Source organism: Nerophis lumbriciformis, linkage group LG05, assembly GCF_033978685.3.
Source record: "Nerophis lumbriciformis linkage group LG05, RoL_Nlum_v2.1, whole genome shotgun sequence".
Lineage (NCBI taxonomy): Eukaryota > Metazoa > Chordata > Actinopteri > Syngnathiformes > Syngnathidae > Nerophis > Nerophis lumbriciformis.
The window spans coordinates 43,971,214-43,989,349 of NC_084552.2; the positions used below are offsets into that span (position 1 = coordinate 43,971,214).

General features: G+C 37.5%; 1 protein-coding gene across 1 annotated transcript in view; it reads right to left on the reverse strand.

Moving 5' to 3' along the window:
- LOC133605614 (phospholipid-transporting ATPase ABCA1-like) overlaps window positions 1-18,136 on the reverse strand; it is a 212,824-nt gene that overhangs the window by 148,452 nt on the left and 46,236 nt on the right. The window contains exons 4-8 of the mRNA XM_061958842.2: window positions 14,991-15,120; window positions 11,163-11,256; window positions 10,950-11,091; window positions 10,758-10,876; window positions 1,078-1,202 (exon numbers count right to left, since the gene is read on the reverse strand). Coding sequence (XP_061814826.2) covers window positions 1,078-1,202; window positions 10,758-10,876; window positions 10,950-11,091; window positions 11,163-11,256; window positions 14,991-15,056 — 546 coding nt within the window. The 5' untranslated portion in view covers window positions 15,057-15,120. The remainder of the gene's footprint in view (window positions 1-1,077; window positions 1,203-10,757; window positions 10,877-10,949; window positions 11,092-11,162; window positions 11,257-14,990; window positions 15,121-18,136) is intronic.

Genomic DNA, 18,136 nt, shown 5'->3' on the forward strand with positions numbered 1-18,136 from the left:
AATTCCAAGGAATTGATACACTGGGAAACGGTTCTGAACAAGAACCAGTTTTCGATTCCCTACCCGAATGTAGTCACTTGTCTCATACCCCATTTAGGACATTTTCTGAAAGTGAAATTAAAATCTGCCCGTAACTTTTTAAACTATCAAGAGCAAATGAAAGAAACGGAGTGAACACTCTCGCCTGTTTCCACTATCTTTGTCTCTGAGGGGCTGCTAGAACACACACACACAGACACACAGACACACAGACACACACACACACACACACACACACACACACACACAAACATAAATGGAAGATAACGTAGTAAAAATGATCCAGATCAGGCCCAAAAGCTAATCTGTCTGCACCTCATCCGATTTCACACATTTCCTATAAGTTTCATGAAAATCCGCTCATAACCCTTTGAGTTATTTTACTAACTAACTAACTAACTAACTAACTAACTAACAGCAACGATTATGTAAGATCTGGGGGAAGTAAAAACCAATAATTTGTAGCTTTTAATTTGGTTTTTATGGGTAACTTATTTTTTAACATTAAATACATCAGTAAAAAATACCTGATAATGACGTTGATTATTACTAACTTCATCCATCCATTTTCTACCGCTTGTCCAACTTATTTTTGATTAAAAAAAACATGAAAAAAGTCAGCTTTTCAAATATAACACGGGGCAGCACGGTGGAGAGGGGTTAGTGCGTCTGCCTCACAATACGAAGGTCCTGGGTTTGATCCTGCGCTCGGGATCTTTCTGTGTGGAGTTTGCATGTTCTCCCCGTGACTGCGTGGGTTCCCTCCGGGTACTCTGACATCCTCCCACCTCCAAAGACATGCACCTGGGGATAGGTTGATTGGCAACACTAAATTGGCCCTAGTGTGTGAATGTAAGTGTGAATGTTGTCGGTCTATCTGTGTTGGCCCTGCGATGAGGTGGCAACTTGTCCAGGGTGTACCCCGCCTTCTGCCCGATTGTAGCTGAAATAGGGTCCAGCACCCCCCACGACCCCGAAGGAAATAAGCGGTAGAAAATGGATGGATGGATGAAAATATAACACTAAAAAAAAACTCACCTGTTCAAATACTTTCCTGAGGTCCAGGTCCTGCAGGAAGTTCTGCTGGGCGTCTCCAAGCTCTTTTGAGTTCAAATGTGCTGAGAAGGTTTCGTTGTCCCGTAGAATGCTCCTCATCGGTTGACCTGCATCAAATAATAATTGTTGTTTTCCGTACTCAAACCCAGGAAAAGTTTGGCGAATACATTTGTCCACACCAAAAAGCAATTGAAAGAAAAGTTATAAAAAAAAATCTACAAATGTACATAAATGATTAAGGCAGGAAAGGTGGAAGGGAGGGAGGGAGGGTGAGAGACAGAGAAAGAGGGAGGGGGACGGACGGACTAACGAACTTTTATCAGACAAACTTTTCAAGGAAAATAAAATTAAAACAGATCAAAACTATGAATAAACACATCTTTATATATGTTTGTAGAGTGTATAGTGTAAGAGGAACTATGTCTCACAGCTGGCCTGGGAATGCGTTGGTGTCTCCCCCGTGGAACGAGAGGAGGTTACCCAGACTTGGATAAGCGGCGTAAAATATTTTTTTTAGCGCAAAAAAAAGACGGAAATAGCCCGAAACAATGAATAAACCACAAATAAGAATAATCCAGACTTATACATTTTAATAACACATGGTAAAGAAATATAATTTTTATTTTGGACAATTTAAATGTACTACTTTTTCATTATTTTTAACTTTTGGGGATAAAGAGTGAAAGTCATTGAAAAATTATTAAAGTACCAATATAATAGAAAACCAGGTCGCCTCTATATTGAAACGATTATCATATATTTCTGATTTATAAGACCAAAAAACTTACAAAAATTGCAAGTGAATAGATATGTTTAAAATTATGAATATTTCACGGACATTCCCAAATCATTTAGATAATGAGCACGAGCAGTCACGTGATCCGTGACATGCTGGTGGGAAATACCTTCAACCTTTAGCAAAAACAAACCTACTGACGACATACTTTGTGAGCGACAACGATTACTTTGGGACAAATGATGATCCAGAACTTTTTATTTTTTCAACCTTAATGTACAGAGGATGAGCAACAAGTTTTAGAAGCTGTGTGCCAAACAGAAGCAACTTAAGTGAAACATATGAGCATCATGCAGTATTATAGCTGAACAAGAAATACAACCTAAAAACATAATAATCACTTGCTGTACAATGTCTGCTGTCACTGGGATGCTGACGGGTGGGATATTGAAATCTTCCCGTTTAGATGAATAATATATCATAATCCACACGAAGGGTGAAAAAAGAACAATGTGCTTCAACTGGCGTCTTTTTGTGTCTTACATAGGGATTGTGAATGATAAACCGCAGATTTTTCCCATTTTTTGTGTATTTCCAGTATGACTGATCAGCTGATATGGGCAAAGTGCAGAAGAGTTCCCCAGTGACGGCATCATATCTATGGAAATTGACTAACTCTGTTGAAGCGGAATATTTAAAATGGCCGTTTGAAATGGTGGCGTTTTGTTGATATTTTCACATACTTTGCGAATTGGATATGGTTTAACAGATCAAATGAAACACAATTCAGCATATAAATAGCTTATTTTTCCATTATACAGGTACTGTAAAGCATCCTCCATTTCTGCCACTTGTGTTGTTAAAAATGTATCGTTCTTCGCATTTAGCAGAGATCTCCATTGTGAATAATGTTGAAAGTTGAATCCGAAAAACACAAGCACATTTATTTTTAAACTGGAACAAACAAAAACAAAAGAGGACAGGGTAACTACCTGTTGTTGTCCTCAACTTTTAATAAAAACCTGTATCGTGTCTGTCGCTAACGACCTTTTTGGACTCTCACCTCAGACACGCCATTAATTACGTGCATGTGATGGATTTTAATCTTGGATATTACCAACCCAGCGACCCACAAAATGCAAATTTGGAACGTTTTGTTGAACGACGGTGCGTCAGCAGCACCTCCCTCTTTCCCAATTTGCAAATTAGATCAGAATATTGTGGCGGCCAAATTAGCTTAATGCAAAGCAGCAGCTTATCAAGACAAATGATCTGTCAAGTCTTCATGCAAAAAGACGTCGTAAATAATCACGCCTCGTTGTTTTGGACGGATAAACGAGGACAACACATCTCTGAACGTGTCATTCAAACAACACAAAGACATAAAGGCGTGACTGTTGCTGTTCTAACCTTTTTATGTTTATTAAAAAGGACGCAACGTCTTAAATTTGTTTATTCTTTGTCACACATACAGTACATAAAAATAGGTTGTCTCATATTTGGGGTCAACAGGTGTATACATGTCAACCATCACGGTAGAGCAAACAACTTCTCCCTTGGTGTGTACAGTACAGTATACGCACTGGGGATTTCATCTCTATGAAAGATGTTTTGCTGGGCTTACCGCCTATCAAGAATGTGGACATAAAAAAATAGTGCAATGGTGTGGAATAGGTTTGAACCAGATTACATGATTCTAGTTGGCTAAAGTATTGAAAACACTATGTAAGGAACTAAAACATGGAAACATTAGAATTTTGTTTTAGAATATAATAGAGCTCAACACAATTAATAAACCAGGGATCTTCAACTAAATTGTTATAGAGGCCAAATTTCCACAAAGCTAAAGACTTCTCCCTTCATGATCAATCTTATTTTGTATAAATCGGAGAATCCTAGTCTTCTACAGTAGACATTTGGTGACATTTGATCTTGGTGGATTTACCTCTAGCCTTTTTAAGAATCTGCTGCAAAAATGGGAGTCTCCCAGCAAGTTTTTGGAATTGAACTAGCGGGCCACCCGTCGAATAGCCTAAATGATAAAAAAAAAGAGAGGACTTAAAATGGAACCTTGAGGAACACCCCTAGTGTAACTAAAGGAGTTCAAACAATGACTACTGGCTGCAGCTGAAGTAAACAAGCTACAGCAACCCCTGAGGTATGCAAATTACGATATGAAAAAAATGGCAAAAATACATGGGGGAACTGCACATTTTAAAAAAATGTCTATTGTCTAGCATTCACATTCCTTATGAGAGAAACAAATATATATATATTTTGCATTCCAATTTGTAATAATCTAGGTGGCCAGCAATGGTGCTAATGAGAGCAATTCATTTTACATCTAAATCAAAAACAAAAATGCATCCAAAAAGCACCAACAATACTCCATTTACATCTCATGAGCTGAATATCAACCAAATATTAGCAATTTTGTTATTATAAGTGTTTACGCAGACAAACTATTTTTAGCCTCGCCGTGATCACCGGGAGGTAACTAGCTTGTGATGCTGCAGTGTTGACATACTGAGCTGCTGCTCATGATCGCCTGTTAGCTGGTGAAATTTAATTTTGAAATATAAATCATGCCTCTCACGGTCACCTAGATAGAAAAAGGTTGTGGACATAAACTGAGAAGTCTGTGACACTCAATTTATACCCGGGGATGGCGAGAAAGACACAAAAAGACGCTTGATTTTTTAACCCTTCACAAGGATTATGATCAATTCTTCATCTAAGACGAGAAGTTATCAACATCCAATCAGTCGGCATCCCAGTGAGAGCAGACATTGTACAGTGAGTGATTATTGTATTACGTTTGTCGTCTCTAATGAAATCTGCCATATACCGGTAATAGGGGTAGTGTTGTTGTTGTTGAAAGAAAAAGGGAACGGTGAGATGCATCGATTAAATTATGCTTAAAATGGGCAAAATACATACATATTACATGTTATAACGAATGTGCCTGTCACTACATGTACTTAGTGTGTATATAAAATGTTGATGGAGGGGTTTGGATGTCTTTTGGAGCGCTCTATATACGGGAAAGAGCGACTCTCAGACTCCATTGCTGACTTTTATTTATTAGTTAGAATGCATAAAAAAACAAAAGACGTGTGTTTATCTAACATAACGATTGTGAATGATAGACAACATTAAAAAAAAGTGCAGTTCTCCTTTTAAGGGCTGCCTTGAGGAACGCCTAAATTATGTAAATCACTTCTTGGACCGCAGTGCTGTCTGCTTGCTATCAAGGCTAAAATGTAAATGCAAGGATCTGCCAATGTGTTTACAGTCGTCCAAGTTCTTCTGCAACGGGAGCACTCGAGTGTTTTTAGGAATTTGCTGCAAGAATGTTTGTCTCCCTAGTTTGAGTTTGAGTTTGAGTTTGAGTTTATTTCGAACATGCAAGTATACAACATGATACATCACAATCTCCAGTTTCTCTTTTCAACATGTTCGAAAAGGAGTAGGAAGAAGCAAAGCTTATTTAATCCTACCCCCTTTCTTTTACATGACAGTTGCTAAAACTTTTGTTCACTTCCTGTTCTCAATTTATTCACAATATACTCCATAAGTAATCACAATAAAATAAGTAAATAAATGATAATTGGTGAAGTAAGTTACATTTCATATGTTGAGATAAGTAAGATTATTTTGTGAGTGAAAGAATGAAAGAATGGATGAGTTAAATAAATTCAGAATGTTTATCATGGTTCTTCTTCTTTGTACTTTGTAAACACTTTAAGTTTGAAGAGTTTCTTGAAGTGGATCATATTAGTACATTGTTTGATTGCTTTGCTTAATCCATTCCATAATTTAATTCCACATACTGATATACTGAAGGTCTTAAGTGTTGTACGTGCATACAAATGTTTTAAATTACATTTCTCTCTAAGATTATATTTCTCCTCTTTTTTTGAGAAGAATTGTTGTATATTCTTGGGTAGCAGGTTATAGTTTGCTTTGTGTATCATTTTAGCTGTTTGCAAATTCACTATGTCGTAGAATTTCAGAATCTTTGATTCAATAAATAAAGGATTTGTGTGTTCTCTATATCCAACATTATGTATTATTCTAACTGATCTTTTTTGTAACACCGTTAATGAATGAAGTGTACTTTTGTAATTATTTCCCCATATTTCTGCACAATAACTCAGATATGGTAACACTAGTGAGCAGTAGAGAATATGAAGTGATTTTTTGTCTAGAACATGTTTTGCTTTATTCATTATTGACGTGTTTCTTGCTACTTTATGTTGTATATTTTTTACGTGAGATTTCCAGTTCAATTTATCATCAATCATTATACCTAGAAATTTGGTTTCATTTACTCTTTCAATTTCTATTCCGTCTATTTGTATTTGTGTTTGACTTTCTCTTCTACTGTTACCAAATAGCATTATTTTAGTTTTACTGAGATTCAACGATAGTCTGTTTTTGTCAAACCATCTTTTTAATTTGTTAATTTCTTCTGTTATTATTTGTAGTATCTTCTGTGTATTCTCTCCTGAACAAAACGCTGTTGTATCATCCGCAAATAATACTAACTTTAAATCTTTTGTAACTTTACAAATGTCATTTATATATAGATTGAATAATTTAGGTCCTAGTATTGATCCCTGAGGTACACCACAGGATATATTTAGCGTTGTAGAGGTGTGTTCGCCTACCTTCACGTATTGTTTCCTGTTCATTAGATAACTTCTTATCCAGTTTAAGACTAACCCTCTGATGCCATATCGTTCTAGTTTTTTGATTAAAATATTGTGATTAATTGTGTCAAATGCTTTAGTTAGATCCATAAAAACTGCTGCCGCACATTTTTTATTATCTATTGCATTGGTAATTTCTTCTGTAATTTCAATTAAAGCCATCGAAGTTGAAACATTAGCTCTGTATCCATATTGATTTTCTTCGAGTATTCTATTTTTATTTATGAAACTCTCTAATCTGTTATTGAACAGTTTTTCAATGATTTTAGAAAATTGTGGAAGTAAGGAAACAGGTCTATAGTTTGTAAATTGATGTTTGTCGCCAGTCTTGTAAATTGGTGCAACTTTAGCTATTTTCATTTTGTTTGGAAATGTACCTGTTTGAAATGATAGGTTACTAATATACATTAATGGTCCTGAGATCTCTTCAATAACCTTTTTTATCGTTTCCATATCAATTTCATTACAATCAGTTGAAGTCTTGGATTTACATTTTTTCACGATTGTAACTATTTCCTCCTGTGTCACATTACTGAGGAACATGGAGTTGGGATTTCGCTCTATGGTATCATTATAGTCCTCAATTGAAACTGGGTCTGGAATCCTTTCTTCCAATTTTGGTCCAATATTTACAAAATAATTATTGAAGCTTTCAACTACTTCCTTTATGTTGTCATTTTTTTTATTTCCGTCTAAGAAGTATTGAGGGTAGTCCCTCTTAGTGCCATTTTTAATAATGCTATTGAGGATGCCCCATGTTGCTCTCATATTAGTTTTGTTCTTGTCCAATAATTCACTGTAATATTATTTTCTACATAATCGTAGTATGTATGTTAACTTGTTTTTATACTTTTTGTACTTAATTTCTGCCTCTGTAGTTCTTTGTGCTATAAATTTCCTATATAGTGTATTCTTCTTCTTACAAGCATTTTTTAATCCTTTTGTCATCCATGGTTGATTATTCTTTCTCTGCTTATTACTGAGTTGTATCCATGGACAATGTTTGTTATAAAGTATTATGAACTTGTTTAAGAAATGTTCATATGCTTCATCAACCTCATTTTCATTGTACACATTGTCCCAATCTTGCTTTTGTAGCTCAATTTTGAAAGCAATCATCCTCTTCTCTGTGCACAGTCTTCGAAATGTCCTTTTGTCTTCCATATTCTTCTTGTAGTTTCCATCATATATTATAAAAACTGGCAGATGATCACTAACATCGGTTATAAGTAGACCACTTGTAGTGTTATTATCAAAATCATTGGTAAAAATATTATCAATAAGCGTGGCACAGTGTCCTGTAATTCTGCTTGGCTTTGTGATTTTAGGATATAAACTGATGCTGTACATTGTATCAATGAAGTCATCAATAGACTTTTGCTTGTTAGGGTTCAATAAGTCAATATTAAAGTCACCACATAGGAAAATTATTCTTTGCCCATTGTCCATGTAAGTAGCCTTGATCCATTCTTCAAATGTTTCTATACTTGACTTAGGTGATCTATATATACAACTGATGAATATGTTTTTGCTTTTTTCCTGACATATTTCAATTGTTATACATTCTAAAATATTATCTATAGCAAATGACATGTTTTTTACCACTTTGTAGTTCAGGTTCTTCATCACGTACACAGCTACTCCTCCTCCATTTTTGTTGTTTCTGTTGATGTAGTTTAGTTCATATCCATCCAGATCAAAATCTATTCCTTTTTTATCATCAATCCATGTTTCCGTGACAGCAATGACTTTGAAGGGATCGTTGATGTGTTCCAAAAAGTTCTTAATATTGTTGTAGTTTGCATACAAGCTTCTGCTATTAAAATGAATAATTGACAATTTGTTATCACATTTAATGTTGCTGTTATATTGATCATCTGTATAATAAAAACAATTATTACTGAAGTGGGAGAAAAAATTTGTATCTGGATCTATATCATTTTCCAAATCCTGGTTTTTATGATCTTTGTTGCAGAAATTTTTTAGTTCCATGTTTTCTTGTTCAACAATCTTTGATGTTGTTTCAATAATCTCTATAAGTGTAGGTGGATGCAATTCTGAATCTAGGTCCTCTTGTTTAGTCGTTCCTTGGAACATAGTAGTGTTGATGCTGAATTTAGGTGCTTGTTTTCTGTCAGAGTTCATTATCATCGTTGTTGTGGAAGCTGTGTAAACTTTAAAAATTGTCCAGGTCCTTGATGTCTTGGACAGCAAGTACTCTTGCTTCTGGACCTCCATTCAGCTTGATGTAGATTTTACAGTTGGCGCTCCACGTTCCCTGGATTTTTCCCTGCTTTCTCAAGTCGCGTGCTTTCTTGGCAATTCCAGCATTACGTTTTGTGAGATGCTCATTCATGTACACATTTGTTCCCTTCAGCTTCTTTCCCTGTCTCAGCAATGCCATTTTAGATTTTCTGTTTACAAGTTTCACGAGCACGACTGGAGTGGCGTTGTTGTTTCTTCCGTTCAGTGGGATGCATGTTTCGATGGTATTAATGTCAATTTCAATTTCTTTTGATTGCAGAAAGTTGACCACTTGCTGTTCTGCTGAGACCATATCCATTTCATCTGGTTCACCTTCATTATTCACAGCTTTCGCATAGGATCTTGGTTTAATTCGGTGCCCTGTCACGATGATATCATTCATCCGTTTATCCTGATCCATTCCATCTATGATATTCTTCAGCATGTTGTTGTCTTCTTGAAGGATCTTTATTTGTTTGCCCATTTCAGTGGCTTCATTCTTTCTGATGGTTTTGTCAGATTGCAGACTTTCTATACATTGCTGCAGACTTTTCACATCTTGTCTGTGTTCTTCTTTCATTTCTTTCATTTCTTCTTTCCATCCCTCCATCATGTACTTCCATTCTTCTTTCATTTCTTCTTTAAAATCATGGAGTATTTTTTGTATCCATTCTTGCATCCCATCATGTCCTGTGTCCAGCCTCAAATCTTGTTCAGTCTTTCCTCTACCTTTTTTCATCGCGGCAGTCGATGACGTCAGTGCCTCTTATGTCTTAGCGGCAGTTACTTCTTTAGCAACTTGCGGTACTTTTCACTTGTTTTTTCAACAATTTCGTACCTTGCGCCGTTCAGAGATCAATTTTGGGTGTCAGCCTGTCAACTTATATCACTCTGCGACGTCGGAATCACTTTAAAACAGCTGTAAACTCGCCGTAGCTTTCGGTTGCCAGGCAACCGCTTTGAACTGCGGCAAGGCTTGAGGCTAACGGCTCTTCCAACTCGCCTTATTTCAGCGTTTCTGTGCCTCTCAACTAACCAATATCAGATCGAAGATGCCAGGTGACTCTCCTGTGGCTGTGATCACAAATCAGTGGTCAAAATCTTCAGATTTAACAAAAACTCCGGTAGCAGAATCGGAGCCTTTTTCTTTTGCGTCCTTTCTCATTGACAGGAAGTATGGTGTCATTCACATGAACTGCCAACCAGTTGGTGCCAAACTCCCCAAGGTCAGAGCTTTTCTTCTTGTCACTCACACACATACACCGGTGACCAAAAAGAGCTGTCAGACTCATATATTTGGGATCTAGCAATTTCTCTACCCGAAGTGAGTCAGAGTATTTCTTCCGGTCACTCTCACACACCAGTGACCAAAAACTGGCTCAAGATCCTGAAAAGAATGGTGTCTTCATATTATAAGGTCCACCTAGTGTACAAATGTGAACCAACAGATGGCTCCGAACAACTTCATTCGAAGTGAGTCAAAGCTTTTCTTCCTGTCACTCAATAAAACACCATTGAAAACAAGGGTGATCCTTGAGTCGGGGTCTCGGGATTTACAGTATATATGTGAACCAGGTGGCGCCAAACTCCCCATGCAAGGTCAGCGCTTTTCTTCTTGTAACTCACACACATACAGCAGGGACTAAAATGAGGGGTGATCTTATATTTGGGAACAAGTGTTTTCTATTCACTTCTCCCCAAAGTGAGTCAGAGCTTTTCTTCTTGCCACTCACACATATACAGCAGTGACTAAAATGAGGGGTAATCTTATATCTGGGAACAAGTGGTTTCTATTCACTTTTCCCCAAAGTGAGTCAGAGATTTTCTTCTTGTCACACACACACACACACACACACACACACACACACACACACACACACACACACACACACACAGTGATACAATAGTGGCTAAAAAAATGGGTCATCTTATCTGTATGCCAATATGGCTCTTTCAAATGCTCCTACCGTTCCTGGATGACAGGACCAAAGCCCATTGATTGGCGTCGTCAGCGAGTCGTCGGACATTGCTGAGAATGGATCTGTTGACCAGGAGGTCTTGCAGCTCAATTAGCATCCCGGAAATTCTACAAGATAATCCTGTTTAAAGGATGTTGCTCTCAAAGACACAGTAACATGTTCATAACATTTGGCTCCTACATGGAGTTTTCAAAGTTGTTGACTTGTCCCGGCGTCTCCCCCGGTGTTGGGTGACTCCGGCAGGGGTTGTCGAAGTTGCACACCGTGCCTTGGATCCAAGGCAGAACGCCCGCTGATGGCATGGCTTTATTGGGGTAGTGGCCTGGTGGAAAAAGTGCAGTAGTTCATTCAGTAAATCTTCATCAAGGTTAGCTTGACGTTTTGATGACTTACATTGGCCTTTGTGGGTGGGCTCGTTTGTGAAGCGAACCCACACCAGGATGAAGAACAAGAAGAGAGGCCAAACAATTTCCACGACTAACCGCACCTGCACAAACACAAAAGTGACACTCAGCCATGCCTTTTTTCTTTTTTTTAAGAAACCACCGAGGTACATGTGCATGAGGGTCATTTTGTTTGACATGAGAGCTTTGACCTCTAGCAGTTTAGTCTTAAAGAGGTACTCTACAGATACAATAACAAGGTCTAACCTTTAAATGGTATTATTGTATCTCCAGAGTACCTCCTTTTGAAGACAATCACCAACCTAGTCCCTTGTCCAGCTTTTTGCTTCTTAAATCAAGATACATATTCAAACAATCTACATTCAGGACGGAATAATGGTTGTGTCAAAGTAAAATATATTTAATTATTTTCTTATATTTTAATATCTTGTTTGCATGATATTGTTGTCATGATATATCTTAGTAAGTTGGTTATTAAAATAAGTGATATTTGGCAGAAGGCGCGATCATAAAAATATTATAACACATAATGTAAAATATGTTACTTGTTAATGAGCAAACATACTGTGGAGTGTGGATGTTGACTGTGTGGATTATTTCAGAGTATTATGTTTATTTCTATGATGCAAAGTGGTGGTTATCCATTATAACCAGACTGGAGGGAGCCAGATCACATGACTTACTGTACATAACACACCTATATGTTGCCATGGTGTGTTTAAGTGTACCATGGGCATGTGGATTTTTTTCAGTCTTTTTTTAATTGTTATGATGCAAGGTGGCGCTTGTCATTAATAAGTAGCACAATGAGCGATTAACAACAATTCCAACATTAATTAAATGACAAATATATTTTGCTTGCATGCAGTCGAGGCTACCATGAACTATTATTGAGTATTTTTTTCTGCAAGCTGGAGGTTGACTGTTATAACTGGTAAGAGGAGCAATAACAACTATTATACTTTCTGGTTGTTGTTTTTTTACAAGGTGGTGGTTATCATTTATAAGCAGCTAAAGAAAAATTATGACATCTATCTTGTTTGCGCGTGATTGAAATTGGATTATTTTAAGTCTTTCGTCTTCTGTCTTATTACGCAAGGTGGTGATTTAAGAGATAAATATTCAGACATGATCAACATACCCTGAACAATCATTTTGTGGATTATTTGGAGTATTTCCATTAATTGTGTCATATAAGGTGGCAACGTTAATAACGGGCAGGAGGTGAGACCACATTAATTATTTGACGTATTTACGATGTGTTATCAAATGTACTGGGGACTTTAATACTTTTGAGAGTGTTTATTTATGTATTTCCTAAAGCATGGAAGGTGGCTTAAATCCTTAATAACTGGGGAGAGGAGCGATTGCATTAATCATATGATACATCGACGTTGTGCAATCGAGGCTTGAAGTTAGCTCAAATTCTAAGTGGTAGGAAATGTAATTCTCACCTTTGGCCAAGTTTCTACACTATCAATACTACTTCCTGGTTGTCATGACTCACCGTCTGCACATGATCATAACTTTTTTGCCTTAGCTTTTACAATGATTGGATGAGAGGTCACACCCAGCTGGAAGATAACAACTCAACGGCTGCAATTCAGAATTCAGACTAGGACCAAGAACATTATTTATTTTTTCTTTTCTAGGCTTTGCAGTGCACTCGCCCACTTATTTTGCAAGTGGCTGGAGCACAGCGAGGCGCGTGTACCATAAAACAAAAGGCATCTATCACATGCAGAGAAAAAAGCTAAAGAAAAAAAAACTATTTTGCAACTTCTCTTCTTTACTGCACACAGAAAGCAGGATGCATCCACATATAAAGAAATACGCAGCGCTAATTTGTCATCGGGATAGTTACGGGGGACAGTTTGTTTGTCCCGACATGAAAAATGACTATTAGATGAAACCGGTGGGAGTTGGCAAGGACAACAGCGCTGGTGAAGGGTCCTCGTAGAGGTTAATGACCAATTATATGAATGCCTCGCCAAGCGCTTTTTAACGTTTTATAACTGGCATGGTTTTATGCCTCCAGTCTTTCGCATCATTTCAGACGAGGACATTATCTATGCACAAAGGTGCTGCTTACCGCCGCCACATTCCAGCAGGAAGTGTCCATTATTTCTGTCTTCCAGTTATTTTTCACAGTGTTTGCATATTGTTTGTCATCTTGCACATTTGTCTGTCCATTCATGCACAATATTCGTTTGCTAGTGTGGACGAAATCACTCACTTGACTTAAACAGCAGCATGCATAACCTTAAAGTCCACTAATAGTTCTTAATAAGCCGAACATGTGATTTGCATATTGTTTGTCATCTTTACACATTTGTCTGTCAATTCATGTATGATGTTTGCTGCTCGTGTGGACAAAATCACTCACTTGATTTAAAACTCAGCCTTTTTTACCATGAAAGTCCACTGTCATTTCTTGCTAGTAAGCCAAACGTGTGATTAGCATATTGTTTGTCATCTTGCACATTTGTCTGTCCATTCATGCACAACTTTTGTTTGCTAGTGTGGATGAAAGCACTCACTTGGCTTAAAATGCAGCATGCTTAACCTTAAAGTCTATTGTGATTTGTTAGTAAACAAAACATGTGTGATCTGCATCATGTATGTCATCTTGCACATTTGTCTGTCAATTCATGTATGATGTCGGTTTGCTCGTGTGGACAAAATCACTCACTTGATTTAAAACTCAGCCTTTCTTACCCTGAAAGGCCACTGTTATGTCCTGCTAGTAAGCCAAACATGTGAAATCTGCATATTGTTTGTCATCTTGCACATTTGTCTGTCAATTCATGTATGATGCTGGTTTGCTCGTGTGGACAAAACCACTCACTTGATTTAAAACGCAACCTCTTCTACCCTGAAAGTCCACTGTCATTTCTTGCTAGCAAGCCAAACATGTGTGATTAGCATATTGTTTGTCATCTTGCACATTTGTCTGTCCATTCATGCACAATATTCGTTTGCAAGTGTGGACGAAAGCACTCACTTGGCTTAAAACACAGCATGCTTAACCTTAAAGTCCAGTTATTTCTTAGTAAGCAAAACATGTGTGATCTGCATATTATATGTTATCTTGCACATTTGTCTGTCTATTCATGTACAATATCAGTTTGCTAGTGTGGACAAAATCACTCACTTGGCCTAAAACACAGTACTGTTTTACCCTGAAAGTCCACTCTTATTTCTTGGTAGTAAGCCAAACATGTGATTTGCATATTGTGTCATTTTGCACTGTCCAGTTGAACATAAAGTCACTTGGCTTAAAATGCAGATTGACTCTTAAAGGCCACCGTTATCCTTTACAGGTGGCTAGCGTTTGTTGTCTTGCGCATCTGTCGGTTCTTTCACACACAAGAACCCTTTAGATAGGTTCATACAATCTGGCGGCCGTGTTTCCAAGCTGTAAATATGTGTTTTTAAGGTTTACTATGGTGTAGTAGACCCTCTGACAACCATTATATTTGAGTTTTTTCCTATGATTTTGTTGGACAGTGTTTGCCCTTCAAGTCACAGACTTAGGTGTTCCCCTTCCCTGTTCATTAAGCTGAAGACTGACTTCGTTAGCACTATAATACAGCCAATGTGACATCATGTGCACAAGAAGTAGACATCCTAAAATTGAAGGTGACATTTTGAATTGGTAGGTATTAAAGGCGGGATTGGTCTTGCTCTCAGCAGGGGGGGTGGATTTAAAGGCAGCTTAGATCCATAGGAGACAATCTCCTATAACTTAGCAGCCCTTGGCAACCTTTTTGTTGACATTTTTACAAAAACACAACAGGCGGGGGTTGGTGGGTACCTTTTGTCTCTTCCGCAGAGTGAAGTTCTTCCACAGGAGCAGAGAAAACTGCGTCAGGAGACCCATTACGCTTTATTCCGGAAATATCCTGCCAATGCGTCTCTATGGCAACCGGTTCACTTGATAAAACCTGCATGGATGGAGAAGGGATATTCTTTATACTTTTTTTTTATTATTCAGAAGACTTTCCGCTAATCATTCACTTTCCGAGAGACTTGCGGGAGGGCTTACAGTGCAAGCACCTGCACTTGGAAGAATTTGCTTCTGAAATGAAATATCATTATCAACTATACTCCGCAGAAATCAGCAGTTTGCATTGGCACAATTATAGCAACCTTTTAGAACCCCATGTTATGCAATACAACATACAGTGTATTGAATAGCAATGTTTCAAAATTGAGTTTGCATCAAAGAAAAAGGCTGCAACTTTTTACCAATCGAAAATGAACGCTAGCCTTTCCATTTTGAAGTCATTCACTTGGCTTAAAACGCAACCTTTTTGACCATCTGGGTTACTTGGGTTTGTTTGTCCTGTGCCACAGTCTGTCCATTCCCATACAACGTCCGTATGATAGGGTTGCCAAAGTTACTCACTTGACTTAAAACCCAGCGTTTTTACCCTTATAGGTCCCTATCATTTCAACAAAGTTAATTGTCAACTACATGATGTTTGTCTCGTCGTGCATTTGTCTATTTTACCATTAGAACTCACTATTATTTTAATTAAGCAAGTTGATCAAGTGTGAGTTGCATGACGTTTGTCGCTTTGCATATCCGTCTGTCCTTTCCCATATAATATCAGTATGATAGGGTTGTCAAAGTTGCACACTTGGCTTAAACATTGCTTTTTTACCCTTAAAAGGTTTTTTGTTTTTTTTCAACAAAGTAAGTTGACCAAGTGTGTTTGCGCTTAAACCCAGCCTCTTTTACCCTTAAAAGTCAATATAATTTCAAGAAAGTCAGTTGAACAAGTGTGAGTTGCATGGCGTTTGTCGCTTCGTACATCTGTTTGTCCTTTCACATACAACGCCAATATGATAGGGTTGCCAAAGTTACACTCTTGGCTTAAACCCATATTTTTGACCCTTAGAGGTCAATCATTTTTCAACAAAGTAAGAGTGAGTTGCATGTCGTTTGTCGCTGTGTGCATCCGTCTGTCCTTTCACACCCAATGTCAGTTTGATAGGAAATCTGTCCTTTTGACATTCAAAGGCCACTCTTATTTACTGCAAGTGTGAGTCACATTGTTTTTGTTGCCTGATTCTCCAAACAAAGGCTTAAAAGAAAAATGTTACAGCTCGCCAAGCAGGCCTGCACATTTCTGGCAATAGACTATGTACACCAGTTGGAGCAGGTGGGGATGGGCATTTTTTCGCCCAGGGCGAGCCAGCCTTGACAAATGTGTCAGCGTTTAACGCTCCATTTCCCTCGTACCGCCGTTTTCCCTCTGTGTGTTTACATTATTTACAGCAGCAACTCCCTTTTATTCACTGTCATTTAGGATCATGACACCGGGTCTTCTTCTCTAATGGGCAAATTAGCGCTTTGCCAGCCTTAGGGAAACATCTGGCTATGCTAACTGACACTTCTGTGTTGCAAGGTCTTACTCTGTTAACATGGATGAAAGAGTGCTGTTATATCGGTAAAATGCATGCTCTTCTTAAAAAAATATCTTGTTTATGTACAAGGACACAACAACACTGTGTGCTGCATTCACAGACACAAGCATGGACAAGAGCTCCAACAAAGAGCATAAATATCAGAGAAAATTCACACAGCTTTTAGACAAAAAAAATGGCTGCATAAAATATTTGTTTTTATTATAAACAAATACATAAATGTATGGGCTGCACAGTCACGAGAGCGGGGGCTCAAGCCTCCACCTGTACTTGCACGATTTGTTTTTGCCGAGGTAATCGTGCTTCCTCCCACATCCCAAAAATATGCATCTTAGGTTAATTAGAGACAATACATTGTCCATAAATATGAACGTGTCTGTTGAAGGTTGTTTAAACGTCTATGTGCCCTGTGATTGGTTGGCGAACAGTTTCAGGTATCAGTTAGTCCCCCCCCTGCGTCAAACTCAATCGTACAGGGGGCAAAAATTCAAAGCACACTTAACATGACTAATTGATGACCTCCCTGACTGATGATTGAATGAGTGCGTGGGATCCAGAGGGGCTGTGGAAGTTGTTTTGGTTTGTTTTAACAATGTGATTGTTGATTGAGCATCGGTTGAATAAAGTGATTGTTAATCGACCACCTACTTATCATTCTGTTAACATCCGTGCAAAAGCTGCAATATTTACTATGTACAAAAAAACCCAAGAGTTGGCAAGTCTGAGCATGAGTCTGTGCAGAAAGGTTTCCCAGCATGCCTTGTTTTTGCTAAAATTATCACTTTTCCCTTTATTATCATGCTTTGTTCATGTGTTATTTTGTCCAGACAGGATTTGATAGTTAAAGTATTGTAAAAATGTTCAGTAAAACATTTAAAAAACGTTCTTGTTTGACATTCTGACTACTACATTGCATTCCTACCCAAATATTGGGGTATTTTCCTTAGCAATTTTTTTTCATGCAAGCAAATAACCTGTGATTAATCATAGGTTTAGAGTGCAATTAATTTGTTTTAAAAAATGTATAACTTAACCCTATATATATATATATATATATATATATATATATATATATATATATATACACAAAGGGTTAAGTTATAAAAAAATTTAAACAAATTAATCACACTCTAAACCTTTGATTAATCATGATTAATCACAGGTTATGTGCTTGCATGAAGAAAAATTGCTAAGGAAAATACCCCAACATTTGGGTAGGAATGCAATTTAGTAGTCAGAATGTCAAACAAGAATGTTTTTTAAATGTTTTACTGAACATTTTGCATTAGGTCTAAATTCATTATCATTGTTTTCCCTTTGTTGGCTTCTTTTTAAGTTTCTTTTTTCTTTTTTCATGACAAACCTCCCTCTATTAGAATAGTGGGTCTCAAGACACACTGTGTGTGTATATACAGGTAAAAGCCAGTAAATTAGAATATTTTGAAAAACTTGATTTATTTAACAGAGTGGACCGACACCAGCAGATGACATGGCACCCCAAACCATCACTGATGGTGGAAACTTTAC